Source organism: Etheostoma spectabile, chromosome 3, assembly GCF_008692095.1.
Source record: "Etheostoma spectabile isolate EspeVRDwgs_2016 chromosome 3, UIUC_Espe_1.0, whole genome shotgun sequence".
In the NCBI taxonomy this organism is placed as follows: Eukaryota; Metazoa; Chordata; class Actinopteri; order Perciformes; family Percidae; genus Etheostoma; species Etheostoma spectabile.
In genome coordinates this window covers 15439258-15463721 of record NC_045735.1, presented here as the reverse complement: position 1 = coordinate 15463721, position 24464 = coordinate 15439258, and the positions used below count along the sequence as shown (strand labels likewise).

At 41.1% G+C, this 24464-nt stretch overlaps 1 protein-coding gene across 1 annotated transcript in view; it reads right to left on the bottom strand.

Moving 5' to 3' along the window:
* The window catches only part of gbe1b (glucan (1,4-alpha-), branching enzyme 1b), a 117239-nt gene that overhangs the window by 72332 nt on the left and 20443 nt on the right, over window positions 1–24464 (bottom strand). The window contains exons 3-7 of the mRNA XM_032504108.1: window positions 24010–24125; window positions 20429–20554; window positions 19190–19325; window positions 12983–13073; window positions 10621–10830 (exon numbers count right to left, since the gene is read on the bottom strand). Coding sequence (XP_032359999.1) covers window positions 10621–10830; window positions 12983–13073; window positions 19190–19325; window positions 20429–20554; window positions 24010–24125 — 679 coding nt within the window. The remainder of the gene's footprint in view (window positions 1–10620; window positions 10831–12982; window positions 13074–19189; window positions 19326–20428; window positions 20555–24009; window positions 24126–24464) is intronic.

Sequence of the window (24464 nt, the reverse complement as noted above, 5' to 3'; positions counted from 1 at the left end):
TCTAGCCATTCAGTGGCGAGTTACCATGGAAATGTCAGTTAAAACTCAAGATTTGGTCGCTCTGTGTGGTGTACGTAATGAGTGCCAAATCAAAACGTGTACACACGCATGCCATCCTGGAAAGCAGCAGTGGATGGGAGGCGAATGACAAATTCATGACACTGATTAAATGTGAACTGCTGCCTCTGCTTAGGCTCCAACCCCCAACTGGGATTACGCAACTCGTACACTAAGCTCCAACAATGGCTGGAATGATACGTGTCTTGTGCACCTGGATGTAACTATACCTAGAAAGCTACATGTTTTTCAGTTTTTGTTAGAAGTTGGTATCTATGGTGCATGTATGTATGTCTATGTGGGAAGATAAAAAACAAAAAGACAAAAGACATAGTAGAGAGAAGACAAAATAAAAATCAATTAAAAAAACAAAAGAACAGAACAGAACACAACACAAAATGTCAAGTAAAGTCTTGCCTAAATAGTCTTGGGCTTGTGGGGAATTGTGTTCATGATGTTTTTCTATACTTCTGGAATTCTTACTCCCGTACCAGGAAGTTCTAATTTCCCTTCATCTCTCTACAGTCACAGTTTAGATAAATCAGACCCTGAATTAGAAAAGTTAGACACTGAGTTTCATTTGGGGGGTTTTCAGTTGTGACACCACACTGAGGGGCAGTTCAACATTTTGTGCTTCAATGATGCAATTTCATCATGTCAAAAAGTTGTCGAAGCAGTAAGGAGTCCCAGATTCATGCTTCAACCATGTTTCAAAAACATCTCAAACTACAGAAAATCCATTCAAACACCAGACCATTCTGGTTCTCTGTTATACCTCCTGTTTAAATCGTGTACTTGATTCATCAACACTAAATGCTAAGGATTACATTCCCTGTGGCAAAAGACAAAATCCCAGATATTTTTGACACAGAAACACATTTAAATGCGTTGCCTCCTGTGCTCCATTCCTCAGGGATGACCAACCTCAGCATTGTTTGACAGGTGTGAAGCTGCATGTTACATCGGCGCTTCCTCCTTCCCTTGAGGAGGAGCACAGGGGAGCCTGGTATGATCCGATATAGCAGCCTGGCTGGGTGGTCACGCAGACCCTGTGATAAATAGATTAGGTCCTCCACTCCACTGCGCAGAGCCAACAAAGGCTCAGACACAATGTATCCTCACGGGGTGGAGATAATAGCCAGTGAGAGGCAGTATGCCCAAGATGAAACCATGCTGCCACATTAGGGCCCACAATGCCATTCATCATCAAGTCCAATTACAGTGGGAAAGTTAGATCTCTATACCCAATGTTATACAACGCTTATTTATGCAGCTCAATGAAGTTATCACTTGGCATGTGGTGTTAATACCAAGGAAGCAAATTGCATATTACACTGTCCTCGTGCTAAAGCTCAGCAATGACAGTCAAACCTGGATAGGACGCACTGTTAGAATAAATATTGCTGCTTGTTGAGTACAATAAGGTAATCCATCAAGTGCGTTGTTGTTTTACCTGCAAATGCACAGCTATAACAGTCTACATTCAATTCAAGTAACGTTTTTTTCCCCATATTCATGCTTAGTTGCTACTTATCAGAGCTTATTTCCTCATCCAGCTGAACATGACTGTGACCCATATTATGGTATTTGTGTTCCGTTGCAAGCGGAGCTGTTTTTCTAGAAGTCAATTTTGCATAAGGGGTCAAGGCAACTTGTCATGATGGCAGAGAGAAAGATTTAAGTCCCTGTTTTCACAATCACAGGTAAGCTGCAGATAAGACCAAATAAATTTCAGAAGCTGACAGGTCATTCCACGAGAAGTGTGATGCTCAAACAACGATGCTTGACAGCCTGATGGATGGTGCACATTTGTTGGACCAAAAAGGACAAATAAGGTGCCTCGTTTAACGCATTTCAAAACTTTTCTCCAGTCCCTAACGCCATTAATGCAGCCAGGACAGAGAAATTGACAGCAGTGACACCTGTAATAAATTCACATTTCTTGGTTGAGGCTTGATTTATTTATTTATTCAATCATGGAATAATTCCTCCAGCTTGTGGGTACATTGAATACACATGTGCACCGCAGATTCTTGAGAGATATGACATGCTTATGTTGTGTAATGTATTTTCTAAGGCTGTCAAAACAACACACACACACACACTGAGCTGAATCGAGACAACTTGTGAATCGTACATCCCAGTTATTTACATGTACTGTCGACGTGAACTGAGTTTATGCGGGGGTACGTTGATTCTCAAACACCACTTGAGCTTAAAAACGTATTATTAATAATATCCCTGATAATGTACATTTAGAACTGATAAAAAAGTGTGGTTAATTTAGGATAAATCACGAGTTAACCCCCATGTTGTCTTTGAGGTCAAATGTGACCCGAATTCTATAAAACAAATGGGTTTTCCTTTCAACCAAATAGCCCAAAAATAACATGGATGCTTCCATCCACAAGCAGTCTGATTATCCATCAACAAACATTCCTCAAATATGAACCATTAGTCAGAATAATTCATAACTTTTTTTTTTTTTTTTTTTAATTAGGTAAAATTTTATTTAAATGAGGCTTATAGACCATGAATACCAAAAATAATACTATAGAGGTGATAAGTTGGACTGAAGTTGGCTAAGAAGATGTGAAACTGAATCGGGTGATAAAAACCCACCACAACTAGTGCAGGGTCGACGGGAAGACAACACAAGGGTTAACTATGTACCACAACGCAGTTATTCGCAATTAAATAGTTTAACTGATTGACAGCCCTAGTATTCTTCATTACTTTTGGGACTGAAGGTAGAAATTGTAATCATGTTAAGTTGTCATGTTCTTTTATTAAATAAGCCTCAGTCCAGTAAAGTTGAATTACCAGTTGGTAGAGCGGGCGCCCATATGTAGAGGTTTACTTCTCGACGCAGCGGGCCCGGGTTCGACTACGACCTGTAGCCCCTTGCTGTGTGTCGTTACCCCCCCCCCCCCCCTCCCCTTTCATGTACTCAGCTGTCCTGTCAATAAAGGCCTAAAAATGCCACCCCCCATAAGTGCTAAAAAACAAATAAGTGCTCTGTACTAGAAATGTGTAAGAAAGACATCTTCACACATGGTAGCACGCTGCAGCAGCAGCCCTCCAGGTAGCGTGGTGATGCAGGGTAAGCTCTCATCTCGCTGCCTGACAGACTGTCCCTGCACGGCTGGGCCTTGTGTCAGATCCTGGATCTGCCGTTTATCTGGCTTTCTTTAGGCTGCCTGGCAGCTAGCTGCTTTTGTTTGGCATCCTGGGAGGAATATTCTTCGTCTGTGAGACTGTATGTTTAGCAACCTGTAACGAGTATCACTTTGTACTTGTAGCCTTTCAGAATTCAGTTGCAGTGTGGAAGGCCAATTCTTCCCCATTGGAGTTTTCTCCAGTTGACCAAGAGGTGGCAAGAGGAAATCGCTGGAGGGCATTATATAAATCAGATGATTATTCTGACATATAAATCATGTTTATTGTATGGATGTTTGCAGAATTATAGCACAGTAAGATAGGTAGATGCGTTGCAATGTGCTACCCGCTTGGCATTGGTTAATTACAAAAAGAGGTGGGTCGGAACCTGGTAGCTACTGATGAGGGAGGGTGTATAACTTACAGGCTTGGTTGGGGGAATAACAGCCCCCGAGGTTGGGAAAGTAGAAGAGTGGGGACGAGCCATAGGGCGCCCTGTTACCTTAGTATGGTTAGTATGGAATTCCAGGCCAGTTACAAAGTGGTTTGCTTGCTCAGTTAATTAGTAAATCAAGCATTCACTCTGTAAATGTGGAAAGCTTAAAAGTCTTGTAATACAGAGTAAACAATCATGTCATGTGAACAGTGACTCTGAAAGGGTAAACCTAACTTTGGCTCTTAATAGACATCTCTTGCCACTGAAATACAACAAGTAGTTCTCTGCTGTCCACACTCTTTTCAGGTTCCTACTTGTATTTTGGGGTTCTACTAGAACATGGTTACATGCTGTTATGTGGTTTTCTCATACTGTCTGTCTGAATAAACCTGTATTCATCCTCTGAAACACTCTCCATTTTAACACGCCTGCCCCCCTCTAGAAAAAGCCTGTCTGCTCTGATTGGTCAGTTTTTCCAGTTCTTCCACATCTTCACTCTCAGCATCCCTGCACCATCGTTGCCACCGGGAAATGACTGTAACAAAGCTGTAGCTGCACGGTCTACGTACATATAGTTAAGATGTGACATTACAACCATACAGAAGTCCTGGCAGCACATTTGAAACATGAAAATCTCTATTTTTACAATATGGGACCTTTCATTTAATTTCCCATGAAAACTGCTGACTGCTTACAGAGAGCTCTGGAACCTTTTTTTTGCTATTTGTCAGATAGTTTTGACAAGCTGAGGGGCATGAAGGTTTGGAGCTGCTATGTTCCTAGCCACTGGCTCCATCCAGCACCTAGTAAGAGCACTACATGCAGCTCCAAGCAGCCCCCATGCACACCTAGAGCTAAGCTGAGCTCATTAGCTGGAGCTCACCAGAGGGGAAAACAGCTTTTCCCCTTGCTGTGTGACTCGATGGGGCAGGGGAAAAAACTCATGGGTACTAAATACTGAAATGAGTAAATATGGACTGAGCTGACATTGATCAGACAGTAGCCAGGCCCCAACTATGGTCCAAAGTTGGCCCAAGTACTGTATGTAAAACCATAATTGCTCCAAAAGGGAGGTCGAGATCAATTGTTTGGGTATCTTTTGTGATGGTTTCTGCTCTGATTCTTTAAAATAAAAACCTGTCATTTATCAGCAGGGTGATTCGTTTCTTCCCCCTGCATGGCTTTCCTGGTGTGCAGTCCTTTATTTTTAGAATTTCACAATTTAAAGGCTGTTCAGCTGGCACACTGTAGGTTCTGCAGTTGAAAATAAAGATAAAAACAGATCTCACACTGTCAAAAGTCATGCCGAGAAAAAAGTACATGTTTCATAATTTGTTCTCTTAAAAATGGCATGCGTAACTGTGAAACAAAGACTCAAATATAATACATGTGTAGCTTGAAGTAATGAAACCAATATGGTCTTTATGGGAGTGTCAGTATGTCACATGGATTAAAACTCATAACTTAATCAATGGATTTAGCACCATATAATACATCACATAACCTACATTATTTGATTCTGCCTTATTTGAGCCCTCTTACTGTAGAATACAATTACAATCCAAGCAGAGGGTAATCTCATTTAGTGAATGTCTATAAGCTATCTTTTGTCCTTATTCTTTTAGAATCAATGGCAGCACAGAGGCACAGAAACATTCACTATTTACATTTCCCATGCACACATCATTAACAAATATTTGAACCTAAAAGAAAATACACACATAGAATAATCTTGTCAGAAGGAGAATTATTGCTCCTTGGTCCTCAAACACAGGGCCAATCTCTGAGCATGAGAACACGGAGAAGAGTTAAAAAAACTGTTTTCAAAAGCCTGGCCCTGGGCCTATTTTTCATATCTTAAGAATTCACACAAAGATTGATGAAAAATGGATGCAAATGATCCTGGGAGAGGTGGGGGGATTACAGAACAAGCCCACATCAAGCTCCTTAGAACTCTCACATCTGAAGGCCCTGATCTGCAAAAAGGCTCAGCTTCTGTGGCTGCACGCCCTGCACGCCCTGCACGCCGGCCCAGCCACCGGCTCATTCCCTCGCTAACTGTCTCAGGGTGACTTTGACGTCTTTGAAAAAAGGGTTATGGAGGAAACAACCGCTAACAAATAATGCAGATATCCTTCTGTTCATTGCCGCTTATCATATCAAGAGCGGTCGGGTTACCGGTGCATTCCCACGTACATTCCAGGGTTGTTAGAGTACAGGAAAACAAAAATAAGCAGTGAAAAATATTTTTGGGAATCTGTAACTGAATAAAAACTAAAACCTTCAAGAAAAACTAACACTAAACTGAAACTACATTGCCTGCTTAAAAAACTAATACAAAATATGTAGTTTTTCTTAGCTTTAATATGTCACTACAGAAAAATAAGAGAGACTGCATGAATTTCCATCAACTCTCGTGACATTGAATCCCAGAAGTTGGACGGACTAGACATGACACTGTGCTGTGCAGTAACTGCTAAAGTAGCACAAATAAAAACTAAAACCTTCTGAAAAAACTGAAAAAGCAACTCCTACAACTAATTCAAACTAAACTAAAAGGAAATCCAAAAGTCAAAACTAAAAATAGAATAAAAACACATTCAAAATTCAAAACCATTATACCCTTGGTACATTCACAAAAATTGTCAAGTATAAGAGTTTTAGAAGAACAATTGACGTACAGTGGGGCTCAAAAGTTTGGGCACCCCACGTAAATTTTTTTTATTATTGTGCATAAAGAAGTCAAGAAAAGATGGAAAATCTCCAAAAGGCATCAAATGACAGATTAGACATTCGTATAATATGTCACAAAAAGTTTGATTTTATTTCATCATTTACAACAAAAAAAAAATGGCGTCTGAAAAAAGTTTGGGCCCCCTGCAGAGTTAATACCTTGTACTGCCCCCACCCCCCCTTGGAAACGATTAATTAACGCTTAATTCTTGTTGGAGGTATCTTCGCCCATTCTTCTTCCAAAAGTCTTCCAGTTCGTTGAGATTTCTGGGCTGTCTGTCACACACTGCTCTTTTAAGGTCTATCCATAGATTTTACATTATGTTGAGGTCAGGAGATTGTGAAGGCCATGGCAAAACCTTCAGTTTACGCCCCTTGATGTAATCCACCGTGGATTTTGAGGTGTGTTTAGGATCATTATCCATTTGTAGAAGCCATCCTCCCTTTAACTTCAGCTTTTTCACAGATGGCATCAAGTTAGCGTCCAAAATTTGCGGAAATTTTATTGAATCCATTTTTCCTTCTGCTCATGAAATGTTCCCTGTGCCACTGGCTGCAATACAACCCCAAAGCATGACCCCCCCACCCATGCTTAACAGCTGGACAGAGGTTATTTTCATTAAATTCTGGGCCCTTTCTTCTCCAAACATACCTTTGCTCATTCCGGCCAAAAGGTTCTACTTTAACCTCATCGGTCAACAGAACTTGTTCCCACAATGCATCAGGCTTGTCTATATGTTCATGATTTTTGTGGTGAGGACGTAGAAGAGGTTTTCTTCTGATGACTCTTCCATGAAGACCATGTTTGTACGAGTATCTCTTTATACAGGTCTTTACAGGTCTTTCTGGATGGATCGGGGGTCTAACGGGGGTCTGGACTTGCTTTTCTCCCAATCCTGCGAGCTGTTCTGTCTGATATTGTTCTTGGTCTTCCAGATCTTTAACTTCCACTGTTCCTGATGACGGCCATTTCTTAATTCCATTCCCAACAGAGGATATTGGCATCTGAAAACCCTTTGCTATCTTCTTCTAGCCTTCTCCTGCTTTGGGAGCATCTATTTTCAGTTCCAGTTTTCTAGACAACTGCTCAGAAGAAGCCATGGTGCTGATTGTTGGGGGGGTCAGATGAGTCTGGGCATTTAAAACATTAAGACTGACATCACCTGGTCGTTCCAGATGATGATTGAGAACAATCCATGACACTGTCTTTCCAAAGGGGGGGGGGGCCCAAACCTTTGCAGACGCAATTTTTTGTAATGTGAAAGTGTAAATGATGTAAATAAAATCTAACTCTTTGTGACATATTATACAAATGTCTACTCTGTCATTTGATGCCTTTTGGAGATTTTTTCATCTTTTCTTTTCTTTCCTTATGCACATTAATACAAATTTTTACCTGGGGTGCCCTAACTTTCGAACCCCACTGTACAGTCTCATTGATGTGGGCCTTTGTAACATTTCAACCCAAAAGGTTCAAGAAATATTGTATTCACTTTTCCTTCATTACACTCAAAATATTTATCTAATTCAAATATTCAGCATGGACAAGCTTCTTTCAATAAAGAGAGGCCCAGACCGTCCTGACACACAACTATTGTGTCTGCGAGGGCCTTCAATGCATGTTACCAATTGGATAGCAGGCATCGATCTAATCAGCGTTCTCTCCAGACTGAAGAAAAGTTGAAGAGAAACAAACCCCAACTAAACTCCTTGATAAAGATGCAGAAGTGGAAGCGGAGCAGAAGTGGCAGCAACAAGGAAAATGCATCTTTTGCTCTGATAGCCAGTATCAGTCAGCTTCTGTCAACCTAATAAGAACATCATGGTTGGACTGTGATGGCTGATAGCAGGGCTGCTGCTTGATTAAAAACAGCCTGTGTTTCACACTAGGATCACGGCTAGCCTCTGAGCTTCATTTCCTTCCCAAAGGGAGGAGCAGAAAAGCTTGACACAAACGACACGTCCAAACAACCTGTGAGAGGCGCGGAAGACAAATGAACTGGCTATGACATTGCCGAGCTCCTCTGGGATTTTACAAATGACTCCTCATATGCCTCCCAGTCGTGGCATATGTCTGCACCATGTCTAATGAGTAATTCGGATATGAGGAGAGTTCAATAAGTAATGAAAGAACACCCTTGTTCTCTTATTATAGCTCCTGTGCCTGACACTAAACATTGTATAATGTATCGGAAGCTGCTGCACACCGACACGCACACACTTATTAAAAGGGAGTTCAAAAAGGCATTTGATAGACTCAACAATGCCCGTTCCTCTTTAATGTGCGCTGGGATCATTTTGTGGGTACAGCGGCGAGAGGAGAGACACTTAATTAGCCACCCTACAACAACACCAATCAATAGTTTTGGTGCACACTAAGCACCAGAGGAGCCCGCCCGACTTAAAGCCTTTCATGTTTTTCCTCGCACTCCTGTAATTAGCTGAAAATATGAACATTGCCAAAGCCTGTCAACACTGTAACATCAAATCATTACTCATAACGCATTAAAATTCAACACCTGTCTTGCCAGATGTGAAAAGGTAAAATCAAGAGCATTGGAGGAAGCCTACATTCACCTTTATTAGCCAGTTCTACGCCTCTGGAATATCAGCCTAACAGTGGGCCTGACTGCACGGCCATTCAGGTGAGAGATGTCATCTGTCATTTTGAGATCATAGCTTGCTTTTGACCTTCAACACATCACGCTATATCACACGGTCTGAGAGAATATAAAGAGTGGTACGTCAGCTCCCATTTGGCCTCATTTATCAATCTTTTCATATGTTTCTTAAATACATTTTTCTTTTGAATTCAGAACCTCATAAACTGCGGTGCTCATTCATCAGCGCTGTAAACATTAATATATACAGTATGATGCAGCCGTGGTCGCTTGAATGACTTTAGTAGCATATGTTACATTCAAACGCAGCTTTTATTCTCCACAGCTAGAACATAATGTGGAGCTGAAATTGCAGTAATCAGTGAGCAGTTCCTTGCTTTTATATCATGGACGACGCTAAAAGGCTCAGAAAAAGGAATGTCGGATTTAATTACACTAAAATTATAGTTGCATTAAGTCAAAGACAAAGGTAAAGTAAGAGTCCCGCCGTGCTGGGTTAGGGCAGATCTTCTAATAAAAACACATAATAGAACAGGAAGTAATCAGTGCTGGGCAAGTTACTTCCAGAATGTAATCTATTATAGATTACTGTCATTTTTGAGTAATTCGTTATAATGCTATATTACTGTCTCTGAATTTGAATGCGTTCCACTACTGTGCATTACTTCACCAAACTAAGAGCAGAAGTTTGACTTGGCAGTTAGCGTATGAATTTCAATCCCGGATCAATAAAGTCTCCTTATTATCCACTTTAATACATCCTAGATTATTCGTAATATTTTGTAAAAATGTATATGAAAAGGCAAAGTAAAGCTATACAAATAGATAATTAAAACCTACAATAGGCGAGTAGGAGAAAATGAAAATGCTCAATTAAAAGTACCTTGCAGTTGTAAAAGTACGGCGGTCCAGACGTTGGGCTTAAACGTGGCTGGGGCATCTGTTCTTTTCCTCAAACTGAAACCTCTTCCTCATCGGCTAACTTGGGTTTCCTACATTCTTGTGTTGAGCGCCACCTCAAGGAGCCATGAAGAAGTGATACGGAAATCTATTTAGAGCGCCTTATCTATTTAATTAAAACATCCATATTTGCCGCCAGCGTATTGATTCTCGTATCGTTACGTTACGTTACGTTACATGTCATTTAGCTGGCGCTTTTATCCAATGTGACTTACAATTGCTATGTCAGCGGTCACAACAAGGGGGAAAGTGCCTTGCTCAGGGGCACATTGGCTGATGTATTGCAGAGGGAAGTGAACCCAGATCTTCCGCACCAAAGGCATGTGTCATATCCACTGCACCATCGCCACCCACCCATCGCCAGAAGAAGGACAAATTATATATATTGTTATATCCATATTTTGTCCCACCCCTGTTGTACATTGCACAACATATGCCAATAAACTTAAAGCTAAAACTTTACGTGTTGTTTGTAAGTCTTGATGTGAGGTATTGTAGCTGGTAGCGTGAAATTTCTCATTCAATCTTAATGTATCTTCTATTTTTGTAAATACGCCCTTTTAATGACATCCATACATCCAGTACCCTGCAGAGTGATGCATCTATACAAAGATGCAGAGGAGGTAGAGGGGTGTGGAAGTAGACAGTGAGTACCTGGAGTAGTTGAAGAGGCGGCTGTCCCACAGGCTGTGCTCCCCTCTGGGGGGGGAGTGGAAGAAACACGAGTCGGAGCCATCAAAGCAGTTCAGGCCGTCCTCGGTGTTCTTGGAGGCGTGGCTGTGGACGACGTCCAGCAGCACCACTATGCCCATCGAGTGGGCCACGTCTATCATGTGCTTCAGCTCCTCTGGGGTACCGTACCGACTAGAACACAAACACACACACAGACAGACACACACACAGACACAGACACACACACACACAGAATTGTACTAATCTGAAAACCTTTAACTCAATAACTAGAACTGCAAAGATTAAAAATAAATTGACCTTTTGTCAACTATTAAATTAATTGCCAGCTATTTTAATAATCAATTAATCATTTTGAATCTTTTTTTAATGAAAAAACAAGTAAACATTCTATGTTTGCAGCTTGTTAAACGGGTCCTAGTCCTCCTCTTTGAGTTGTGGCCAAAACAAGACATTTGAGGACGGCATCTTGGACTTTGGGAAACACTGATTGACATTTCCCCCATTTTCTGACATTTTATTGACAAAAAATACATTTTTTAAGAAACCTATTAATAGATTAATTGATAATGAAAAGGATATTTAGTTGCAGCTCCAAAAATAACTCTAAATCCAAATCTTTAAGTCAAAATTACCCTTTGAGGAGGAAAGGACCAACTGTCTTCACAACAATAAACCTATAAGTCTATTTCTAATGCCTGGCTCAACTAGCCCCCTCCCCTAAAAATAAACCTGGTCCATGACTTGTGCAAGGTGATGAGCAGCCAAAATGTCCTTGGCTTGAGTTTGCTTTTCCTTAAATTAGCATCACAGTGACAACAGGCCTGCAATTTAAGAGAAAGTTCAAGAGCACACGCTGGATTTATACTTTATTATCATTATTCATATTGCCCTTGAACGTGTTTGGGATTTAGAAGACTATTGAGCAGTATATTATTTCACAATCATAATCTCCTTCTCGGTCATTTGTTTCAAGATCATCTATTTTAACCACACCGATTCATACATTGTATTAATTTCCTATGATATTTTAACTCTTTTACAGTCCTTTAATGTTATTGAAAGTGTCATAAAGAAGACACAGAGTAATGCTACAGTATGTATGCATACACACTTCCATATACAAACACACATATCCTTGTGTACACTCCTCATATTGTCCAAAAGCGACCCATCTGTCCTTCCAGCTATCTTTCCATCAGCTTCCTTTCTAAACAGGACACATAGCGACAGTATTACTCCGCTTTCCGGTATTCGACCGCTCAGGTTTTAAGTGACACTGAGAGATCAATCATGGGTGAAATTACAATATACATTACACTTTGGGTTCAGCCTCTACTCTAAGCAAGGGAGGGATCTCTGAGAGGAGATAAATACTCTGACTAGTCCACCTTTATCTACCACTCCCTCCACTCCCTGGATTAACAGCCAATGTATTTACAGAGAGATTATTGCTGGTGTCAGACTTCCTAACCTTGATTTGACGTGACTATTTTTATGAATTGGGAAGTTGCTGGCTCAGTTTTGTCCTTTATGACGGGGTTATATTTATCCAACCCTTCCAAGAAACACCAATTTCTCTCAAACTATTTGAAGGGCAGAAATACTGTTCATGATATGTAAAACACTGCAAATAATAAGTACACCTCTAAGTAAAAACCTTAAGGATTTCAGTCCCGGCTGAGCTGAAAAGACTCGTCGCGTTGTTTCATTAAAGAAGACTAAAGTTGACTGGAAACAATGTCTTCTGGCATGCCAATACTGAATGTTGCCTTCTGGGCCCTGAGGCCCTCTGTTGCATGTCCTTCTCCCCTCTCTCTACCCTTTCACGTCTTAGCTGTCTTTAAGATATAAAGGCCTAAAATGCCCAAAAAATAATCTAAAAAATAACAAATCTTGCCTTCCATATAATGTGAAATGCACACTGTTTTTTGTCATTCACATCACTTTCAATATCTGCATGCGTCACTTGATTGTGGGGCAGGAAAACTAAACTACAAATACAGACACGTACTTACAGAATGCAAAATAAATGAATGACTAATGCTAAAAACAAAAAGTCAATTTTATGTGAAATCCAAAATGGATGTTTTTATAATGAAAACCATAGAGGTTATAACTTTAAATGTTGTACAGAGTTTTGGTAACATGACAGCTTTGCAATCAAAGCGTGTACAAAATACATATGTGGTTAACCTGGATGCCAGCCGGCCTTAGCCCCGCCCACAACCTTTGAGTTCAGGAAGTTTACATTCTGACTAGAATCTGAGTATGATGACGTCAGGCTAATATTCTGTATCATACTCTGAAAGTGAAAAGCATTTACCTGGAAGCAGCAAAGAAACTTGTAATCTGATATCCAAAGCTTGCATAGTAGGCATGCTCCATGATCGCCATCAGCTGAATACAGTTGTAACCTGTGCACAGAAAGAGAGAAAGAGAGCGATTTCAAAAACATTCTTTTACTTCCATGTGTTCCAGGCTTTCCTACCACATAATTGAACTAACTGTAATACTTTAGATGTGGGAGTTGAGAGTAAAACACTATGTTTAAAACGTATGGCAGGATGTTCCAAGATAGTTTGACATCCTGGTACTTCTTTGTTATTGAGAGCATTACATCCCATCTATTTGGAGAGCTTCATTTTCCTGCAATCACTGGAGGAAGTATTATTCTTGCTATCTTTTCTTTTCATCGGATTCCTCTTAAAATACCACCAGCTCCTTAGATCAGTGGTTCCCAACCTTTTTTGTCCAAGGTACCCCCTCAGCCCTGCCCCCATCCTCAGCTCCCAAAGTATCCTTGAAATGTGATGTATTTTATGATTGGTGAACTGTATTTAGGTTGGTTTAGTCATCAATCGTACTAGTGTCGTTTCATCTGTTTAATCGTTACTTTTAGCAAATTATTTCCACCGTTTAATCATTACTTTAAGTTAACTATTTCAGCAGTTTAGTCTTTTATTTAAGCTAAGAATTTCTACAATGTATTCATTACTTTTCAGCTAGACGTTTAAACTTGCTAACTAGTTTTCACACAACTTCAACATGTAGTGTTCAGGTGTTGCAGCTGATCTATTCTTTTAATCAAGTCATAATTTCTATTTATTTAAATTAGTTGAGCTTCAGCCCAATCTTTCCAAGTACCCCCAGGGGTACAAGTACACCTGGTTGGAAATCACTGCCCAAACATAAATTAAAAATGCATTTCATTATTATGATTAGCGGGGTTGATTGGACACAGAATGAAAAAAGAAGTCCAAGACATTTTGTGAAGATATCTCTGTCCACTGCTCTGATGTGTTTGGCCACGTTAACACGATACAGCCAGCATCCGAGAACATTAGGACTCAATCCTATTTGACCCGTGTCAGTCTCGCTGTAGGCCTATGTGTGAGCTCCAGGCATTTCCTTTTTGACACAAGCTCTACTATCCAAAAGACAAGCTGCGGCTACAGGGAAACACCAGCTATCAGAGTCATAAGGTCATGTACAACATTTCAAAACGGCCTGCAAAAACTGCTTCTATGAATAAGAGAACAACAGGCTTTTAAACTGCCGCTGAAGCACTCCAGAGGGAGGCTCTGCGCTTTTTCACTGTTGTGAGGAGCACATTTATATATTTATATCGCAGCTTCTTTTCAGGCTAGGAGAGAGAGGAAAAAAAAACAAAAAACGTTGGCTTCTGAAGGGGGGGTGACAAAGCACTGGGGTGAGAGAAACTTTCTCTTTTTTATATTTATATATACAATCTCTTCAGAGTGAAGAAAATGAAATGGCAGGCAAAGGCAGCCATCACTACAGACGGTGGAGTTTAGCCTCCTGGAGAATCCTATTGTGCAGATTCCCAGAGCTGCTCCAGGTAGATTCTTTGACAACATTTACTCTGACAGTTTCCTTTCCCACTACACAGGATGACACAACCAAGGAAACAGCCTTCATCACACTGCTCCTGGTTTGGAACAATGGCAGTGCAGCAGGGGGGATTAGACTGCAATATAATGCCCCTTCTTGTATGAGGAGAATTGCAAAACAAGACCGGGATCTTTTCCTTAAGATTAATTATTGTTTTATTTTATATTTATTAAGTAATTAGGAAAATCAATCACACGTCGCAGTTAATGAGTCACACTTGTAATTAGAAGAGGTGAGACGCTGATCATAAGTCAAAGCACATTTATTGATATTTCTTTTGAGTTTAACTAATCTAAATCTGCAGCTTTGTGGACACTATCCTCCAGTGCTGTGTAGCATTAATTTATTGAAGGCAAAAAGATATATGTTCAATCTTAAAAAATGTATCTTCAAAAATGAAAATTTGGTCAACAGCGAGAGATCACAAACATTTTTAAATCAAAAGCTATTTGTGTTGGGTCAACAGGCAGGCTGCCATTGCCATCCATAAAATTGACATTATAATTAATAATTAATGTTTGAAATATTGTCATTTGCCTCTTTGTTGTTTTTATAAAATAGGGGAGGACATTTAAATCCTGCCAAATTTCAATTAAACATAATTTCTTAAGATAAAGTATTTTACCACATGTCCTCTTTCTGCTTCACTTTCTCATAATTTCACAAAGCTAAGACCGTTTTTTGGATATTAAGGACGTTGTTTATAGTAACATTACTAGTCACATAATAAATTATCTGAATCCTATATAGTTAAACCATGTATAGATGTAACAGCCACTGACATTTGAACCAATCAAAAAGCCCGTATTCATATAATCCGAACAAATACATCAGAAATTAATCAGTAACACAATGCTGAATAAAAACTACTCACTTCCTAATTCATTGATATCAAACTAAGTGTGACAATTTATCATGAAATCAATATGAGATCACATCATCCAGCCCCAAGTACAAGTCTGTATGGTATTTGCAGGAAGATTGATTCTTTCTACTATTGACTGTCTGAGTCAGGATCACAGAAATGGAAAGCAGTTTTGTGCCATAACTGCTGTGTGGTATGTGACTCGTGCTGTGGAGCCCTCTTTACAAAACCCTGTCCAACAGTCAGTGATCCCATCAGGTCATGCCAGTCAACAGGATGTTGACTTGCTGATGTGGCTTTGTGCTGAGGGAGTGTGACAGGTCTGCTGCTGAAAACACTACTGGAGGAACAGTTAAGGACCAGCAGTTGACAGAGATGGCACAGGACACTGACAGTTATAAAAAAAAAAAAAAAAAAAATAGGCACTCGAACCCCTGGAGTAGTGTTTTTCTAAACACGTTGCTGGCTCCGATTTGATATGTCGGGAGGTATACACAAACGTAACCTTAACGCTTCACTTCCTCTCTGTTCTGGCTGGAGAAGATACAGATTGTTCTCAAGTTGAGTCCGCCAAAGCTCTTAGTCACACTAAGACGAAGAGGATCACAGCAGGATGATTGCCTTCTGCAGACTTCAGTTTCTAACAAAATAAGAGGGACGCCTAAGGGGAAGAGAAAAATCGTATGTATTGTCATTGTGTAGGGCGGGTTGGGTATCGTTTGGTTTTTTTCTATACCGAAAAACGTGCCTAAACCGATACTCAAAAAAAAAACCTAAAAAAGAGCAAAAAACGACAGTCATGACATTAAAGAACGACTTGCTTATTGCTCAGGTCATAGGTGCACATTTAAATGATTTATTTAAAATGTTTTAACAATAACTTATTTCACCGGTCAATTGTTGTTAAACGACAAAACAAAGAACCAGTAGATGGCCGAAGAGTCCTTTACCACAACACTGAATGCACCAAGAGCTTACAAGGTGCCAGTGAACGCTTCATTAGATCCCATCGGTGTTGTTTCTCCTTCAACTCCAGCAGTGGCCGTCTCAAAGGGCAGCTAGTGTTCTGTGTCTTCAGCTGCAGGCTGTTGCACGGCACTGTGTTGGAATCCTTCCCAGTGACACGTTTGGCTTTCAGCATTTCTAGCTTTTAAGGTCTCATGGCATGAAAATTTCACTTTATGAGGTTTTTTAAAAACATTGATATGAGTTCCCCCAGCCTGCCTATGGTCCCCCAGTGGCTAGAAATGGAGATGGGTGTGAACCAAGCCCTGGGTATTAAATTTGGCCCCCCCATGAGAGAGAGACATCATGGCTTTCAAACGAGCAAAGTGGCAGTTGGTCACACCCCCCTCATCAAAAGCTTCAGACTCAGATACAGTGTTAGGGGACCACTAAGGTCTATATAAAAGAGACTTCAGATACAGTATTAGGGCCCACTAAGGTTATATAAAAGAGACTTCAGATACAGTATGAGGGGACCACTAAGGTCTATATAAAAGAGACTTCAGATACAGTATTAGGGGACCACTAAGGTATATAAAAGAGACTTCAGATACAGTATTAGGGGACCACTAAGGTCTATATAAAAGAGACTTCAGATACAGTATTAGGGACCACTAAGGTCTATAAAAGAGACTTCAGATACAGTATTAGGGGACCACTAAGGTCTATATAAAAGAGACTTCAGTCCCAGTATTAGGGACCACTAAGGTCTGTATAAAAGAGACTTCAGATACAGTATTAGGGACCACTAGGGTTATATAAAAGAGACTTCAGATACAGTATTAGGGACCACTAAGGTCTATATAAAAGAGACTTCAGATACAGTATTAGGGACCACTAGGGTCGTATAAAAGAGACTTCAGATACAGTATTAGGGACACTAGGGTCTACACTCACCGGCCACTTTTTAGGTACCCCTGCTAGTAACGGGTTGGACCCCCTTTGCCTTCAGAACTGCCTCAATTCTTCGTGGCATAGATTCAACAAGGTGCTGGAAGCATTCCTCAGGGAGTTTGGTCCATATTGACATGATGGCATCACACAGTTGCCGCAGATTTGTCGGCTGCACATCCATGATGCGAATCTCCGTTCCACCACATCCCAAAGATGCTCTATTGGATTGAGATCTGGTGACTGTGGAGGCCATTTGAGTACAGCGAACTCATTGTCATGTTCAAGAAACCAGTCTGTGATGATTCCAGCTTTATGACATGGCGCTTATCCTGCTGAAAGTAGCCATCAGAAGTTGGGTACATTATGGTCATAAAGGGAGGACATGGTCAGCAACAATACTCAGTAGGCTGTTGCGTTGCAACGATGCTCAATTGGTACCAAGGGGCCCAAGAGTGCCAAGAAAATATTCCCCACACCATGACACACACCCACCAGCCTGAACCGTTGATACAAGGCAGGATGGATCCATGCTTTCATGTTGTAGACGCCAAATTCTGACCCTACCATCCGACTGTCGCGCAGAAATCGAGACTCATCAACCAGGCAACGTTTTTCCAATCTTCTATTGTCCAATTTCGATGAGCTTGTGCAAATTGTAGTTCTCAGTTTCCTGTTCTTAGCTGAAAGGAGTGGCACCCGATGTGGTCTTCTGCTGCTGTAGCCCATCTGCCTCAAAGTTGGACGTACTGTGCGTTCAGAGATGCTCTTCTGCCACCTTGGTTGTACGGGTGGTTATTGAGTCACTGTTGCCCTTCTATCAGCTCGAACCAGTCTGGCCATTCTCCTCTGACCTCTGGCATCAACAGGCATTTCCGCCCACAAATGCCGCTCACTGGATGTTTTTTCTTTTCGGACCATTCTCTGTAAACCCTAGAGATGGTTGTGCGTGAAAATCCCAGTAGATTAGCAGTTTCTGAAATACTCAGACCAGCCCTTCTGGCACCAACAATCATGCCACGTTCAAAGTCACTCAAATCCCTTTCTTCCCCATAATGATGCTCGGTTTGAACTGCAGGAGATTCTCTTGACCATGTACATGCCTAAATGCACTGAGTTGCCGCCATGTGATTGGCTGCTTAGAAATTAAGTGTTAACGAGCAGTTGGACAGGTGTACCTAATAAAGTGGCCGGTGAGTGTATATAAAGAGACTTCAGATACAGTATTAGGGCCACTAAGGTCATATAAAAGAGACTTCAGATACAGTATTAGGACCACTAAGGTCTATATAAAGAGTCTTCAGATACAGTATTAGGACCACTAGGGTCTATATAAAAGATACTTCAGATACAGTATTAGGGACCACTAAGGTCTATATAAAAGAGACTTCAGATACAGTATTAGGGACCACTAGGTCTATATAAAAGAGACTTCAGATACAGTATTAGGGGACCACTAAGGTCTATATAAAAGAGACTTCAGATACAGTATTAGGGACCACTAAGGTCTATATAAAGAGACTTCAGATCCAGTATTAGGGACCACTAAGGTCTATAAAAAGACTTCAGATACAGTATTAGGGACCACTAAGGTCTATATAAAGAGACTTCAGATCCAGTATTAGGGGACCACTAAGGTCTATATAAAAGAGACTTCAGATACAGCTAACGGTAGGCTAGCGTTACCTGCTGCCTGGTGTAGTGTTGACTAGCGTCACGTGCAGTGATGCTTCGGTTGTCTGTAACGTCAGTTGCTAAAGTTTGGGGGCGCAGCACAGGAATTTAAGTGGCACCAAAAATGTTGTCATTCGGCTCCGGTAGATACCGGTCGCGCCCAAGCCTAGTCTCATGTCTTACCCAGGTCTTTTATACGAGGCAACATATTGGTCGTGAAGTTGGTGTATGAGGCGACCTTTCCCTCAGATGAAGCGATGCCTACGTGGGCCTCGTATATTCTCAGGCTCGTGGGCTTCTTTGGCCGAGGGTGGATTGGCTGGAGAGGAACCAAAATTAGACAGAATATCATGACAGCACTTTTTCCTAAAAGACTTGCTAAAACATAGAAAAGCAATACAGTACATTTGGTGAGTAATTATGGGTCATAAGGTGAAAGACACAGTGTGGGTTTCCTGGATCTCTGCATCAATATCTTACCACAGAGGCTGATCTATGATTCACACTGTCTGTTACACAATGGGAAAGGGATTTGTTTCATACATAAAATACATTTCCTAATGGCTACCCACCAGGCCTTGTGAACCTACCATTTGAAGTACCGTACATGATTGAGCCACTTAAATAAAGCGAATATACTGCCAGTAAGAGGGGTCCTCTAATTAAAATGCTGCCTAATAACAACCGGCAAAGAAAGCAAGGTGGTCTTTAATAGCCTCTTATTGTTTTGCTTGTGCACACTTACGTTGAGGGCGTTGAGTAGCATTGAGGCACATTCAGACCCTTTCAGCATCAAGCACCCACATTAAGATTGGCCCAAACAGCTGTGGATATGAGATATACAGTGTAGGGCTGATTTCAAACAGAACTGTATGTTTCACCGCGAGAAATTAAAGCTGTGACGGAAGGACCAGAACACGGGAGGCTATTTTAAGAGCGAACACAGCAATCCCAACATACAGTCTTTTTTTTTTTTTTATATCAAACCATGGAAGTTGTGATGAGGTCTTTTAAGCCTCAATGTTTTTCTTTCATTTCAAAAGGATCTGATCAGTTTGAGTCATTTTAATCAATTAAAAATGAATTTTACACCTATTTTATCTACTCTGGTATCCAAAACTTAACCCAGCCATTTGCTGCATTTGTTGCCACTAAAAGAAAAGGATATTTGCGGTTAACGAGTGTTCTTGCAATGCTGGCAGCTTAGAAAAGGCCTCCACTAACAGAAAATGAAGAAATATAAAAAGTCTCTCTCTCTTCAACTACACTGGTGTTTTTTACATCAAACTTTCACCTATATTTTCATTTTATTAAACCAGATTTGTACCAGTTTTTAGATAAAAAATAAACAAATTAGTAATAATAACAATAAATGAAAGCACAAACTTTTTTAAATAAAACATTAAAATAGTAAGAACATACAGTGTAGGGCTGTGGGGGGTCCCAGTGAACCCAGTTGTAGATCACAGATCCCTCCTCCCTGTTGACATATTTGGCCCAGGGCGAGTTGCGGTACAGCCGGCTACCATCCTTGGTGTGAACTACCACCTGGGAAAAAAAGACAAATGAGTGCAATGTTAAAGCAAGGGCACTTAATTAATGACAGAGAGAGGGAATATTTGAAAGACAGGACAGGCAATTTACATGTGCTGAGAGGAAGGTGACACACAAACACGTTGTCCAATAAGCAGACAGGATCTGGACCACAGCATACACAATGAAGCATTGAAATCTCAATAGTATGCAAACTACAGTAAAGTGGAAAAAATTAAAAACATCACTGCAAAAAAAGGGAAAGACTTAGCCCGAACAATAACAGTCCAAAGAGTTTCAGAGGCCTGGCCACAAATCAACGAGGGCTTCAAGGTCTTCCATGACTCCTGCGTGTTTCTGTCCCTGGACATGTGCGATTATTTTAAAGTCAGCATTTATTTACATCTTCCAGCCATGAAATGCTTACATCATAAAACTGCGCTGTTACTCCCCATCTATTACACAGAAAAGATGGGGCAGATTGTTCAACCAATAAACCAAACATTTTTCAATGTGTCAACATGAAAACCACCAATCTTCCAGAAAGCAGCCTACTCTCCAGTGCAAAACCCACCCAGCTGTAAGCCTATTATACTGCTGGAGACATACAGTAGGGTGGTGTACTGTTGGAGCAGAGATTCCTAACCAGGGGACTTCTGTTGTTGCACTGGGCTGGGTGGAAAGACTGCAGAGCCACTCACCTAATTTGAAAATAGTAATTTAATAAATATAAATCTTAAAATATTAATTAAATGAATATATTAGCAGTAACATCTGAACACTACATGTTGCAGTTATGTAAGAGTATGTTCAAACTAGATAGCTAGTGAGAAGAGAAGTTTTAAACAGGTAGCTTAAAGTAATGAATAAATGGTAGAAATACAGTGTTTTCCCTCAAACACGTATTTGGTGGTGGTGGTGGTGGGGTTACGGGTACTTCCTAACTTTTTCATTAAATATATATATTCAATAATAACATCCATTTTACATAATCTTGGACCATTATTATATTACCATATCTGTGTCTGAAACGTTGGAAAAGCTCAAGCAGAAAATGAAAGACAAAGCCTGCTAAAGAAATCCATTGGAGACCTAATTATTAGATCTGACTCATATCATCAAATCCTTAAGTGAGTTATGATGCTCACATTGATTTGCCATTCATTTGGCTAAGGTGCTGCCCCAAACGACTTGGGTGCAGCACTTTATATTGGTAAGGAAGACTGAAATAAATTAATAAAAGGTAATAATTGAACAGTTCAAATGATTCTCTTAAAGTATTGGATAAACAGTCAGCTTCACTTCAAGTAGTAGCCTACTGGTCGGTAGTAGCCTACTGGTAGGTAGTAGCCTACTGGTAGTAGTAGCCTACTGGTCGGTAGTAGCCTACTGGTCGGTAGTAGCCTACTGGTCGGTAGTAGCCTACTGGTAGGTAGTAGCCTACTGGTCGGTAGTAGCCTACTAGTAATATGATTGCAGACAAAACCAAACCAGCCTAAATATTGACAGTATGACAAGTATGAAACCATTACCATTAGTATGAATAGTGTTATACATTTGAAACATCCATTGGGAGTTGGTGAAGGGGCAGAGGAGAAGGGAGTGTATCTGAGCCATTTGGGGACCTCAGACCAAAAAGGCTGGGAACCACTGTTGTAAAGGACAAAAAGCTACTGTATTCACCTGAATACTTGTTGTGGTGAATCTGAATTCAATGGTAATTATCCTGTTTTTTGTTTTTGTTTTTTTTTGGGGGGGGGGGGGGGGGGGTGCAACTCCTCTGTTGGTTTTAACACAGCCACTCCCTGGCTCCTCTTGAGAGGGGATTTGAGCCATGGAGCAATTTAGAAATATTGGAAATCATTATTATTATCCTTTGCCTCTCATCTATTGTCTGCAATTCAGGACTGGATGGGGGTCAAATAGGTATAATTTGGAAATCTAACTGAAAAGTAACTTTGCCTCCATCAGTCAAATAAGAAAGGAGAAAGTCAGCGTGAGAGTTGGAAAACCCTACCAAGAAATCGATCCTGTAGTGTTACCCACAGTGTGTGTTCACCCTGTTTTGTCCCCTGCAGAACCAGGCATTAGAACACGACTAATTCTGGCTGCTGTTGTAAAGTAATGACTGTTCCAATGCCACCTGCCTGCAAGCCGTTGGCCAGACCCCCCTCTGGGCTTTTTTCATTATGGCCAGGCCACCTGGGGGTTAGTTGCCTGGCTCCTCTTATGACATGCTTCACAGTTTATAGGATTAGGAAAAGATAGTTGGATAAATGGACTGGCATAAAGCCTGACAGAGCCATGGTCCTTTAGACAAATTGGCCAGCATTAGCAATATTAAAGAAAAATCTGACTGCTGGGAAGGCTGAGGGGGGTGCATGAACAGGAAAAACAACCAGGAGCCAGGCAATGTGAAAGAAGTTAAGTGTGGACTTAAAGCAATGTGGGCTTTTGATCACGTAGATAACACCTTGGTTCACTTCATTAAAGTCTTGCATACTACTACAACATTAAGTTGTAAATACCTGACAGCACCCACAGAAGGACACTTCTTGTTTATGGAGACAAATTGGGCCCTGAAAAAAGGGGGATAGAAGGGCAAGCTGCTCTACATGAGAGTGATTGGAGCTAGGCTTGTGCTTCCACGAGGGAGTGCTGTGGAACTAATTCTAAAGTGGAGCTCACAGCAAGACAGCCATTCATAGGCAGCAGGGGTGCACAAGGAAAGGCCAGGTGCCAGCTTTTCCATCTGCTTCTTATCGTCCTTAGACTGACCTCCGCTGACAATGGGAGCCGGGCAGTCTGTCCAGGGCACGGGAGTGTGCCAACGATGACCCGGTCCCAAGGAGAGTGGCGCCGCAATGCCATCCATTCCTCGCCTGGCATCTCATGTCACGATTATTTCTCTACCACACTGTTTGCTTGGAAGACCATGCATAATGGGGAGGTGCGTCTTTTTCATTTAACCCTGTTGAATTATTTACTAGAGCTAAAAAACAATCATGTATACCCAATGCAGGGGGGGTGATTTGCACAAACAAACACGGCACACTATCCTGAGGGATACCTTCCGCAGTCAGGAGCTGAAATAACCTGACTGTACATTCACCACACACACACACACACACACACACACACACACACACACACACACACACACACACACACACACACACACCACACACACACACACACACACACACACACACACACACACACACACACACACACACACACACACACACACACACACACACACACACACACACACACACACACACACACACCTTCTGTGCCGTGAGCATGACATGTTGTTGATGGCGACATGCCAGGTTTCCCTCAGTTCATAAGACACCACACATAGGGAATCTTCCTCGCACATTACAGTAACAAGTCCCCGTGCCAACGCGGCAAGATGACGCCTACCGAGGGCGTGAAAATAGGCATGAAGATGTTCTGTTCCCTACCTTGAGTTTGGTGTTGTGATCCACAGCTGGAGACTTGTCATGCTTGGGCGGCAGAATCAGTTCCCACTTGCCAAATGGTTTCTTGGTGTAGGGGTGCGAGAATTTCTCCCAGCCATCTATAGGGGAACAATCCCATCCAAATGAGTTGGGTTACAACACAGAGACAAGTTTCATACTGGTCCGCTGTTTCCTGATCAAGGAAAGCCATATGATCATAGACGTTAATGAAAGAGCAGCCCAAGTCAGAACATGAATCTCGCTCGTTTCTTTTGGTATGAAGGGACCACAGGCAAGAAGATTTGGGGAAAAGTCTGAAGAAACTCATATTTGGTGAAGCACATATGTTTTGTTTGTTTGTTTTCTTCATCTCTTTTATCAGCTTGGGCTCTACCTTGTGACCCACTGGGACGTCTTAACCCCCATATTGAAAAATACTACCTCATCCCTATTTTGTA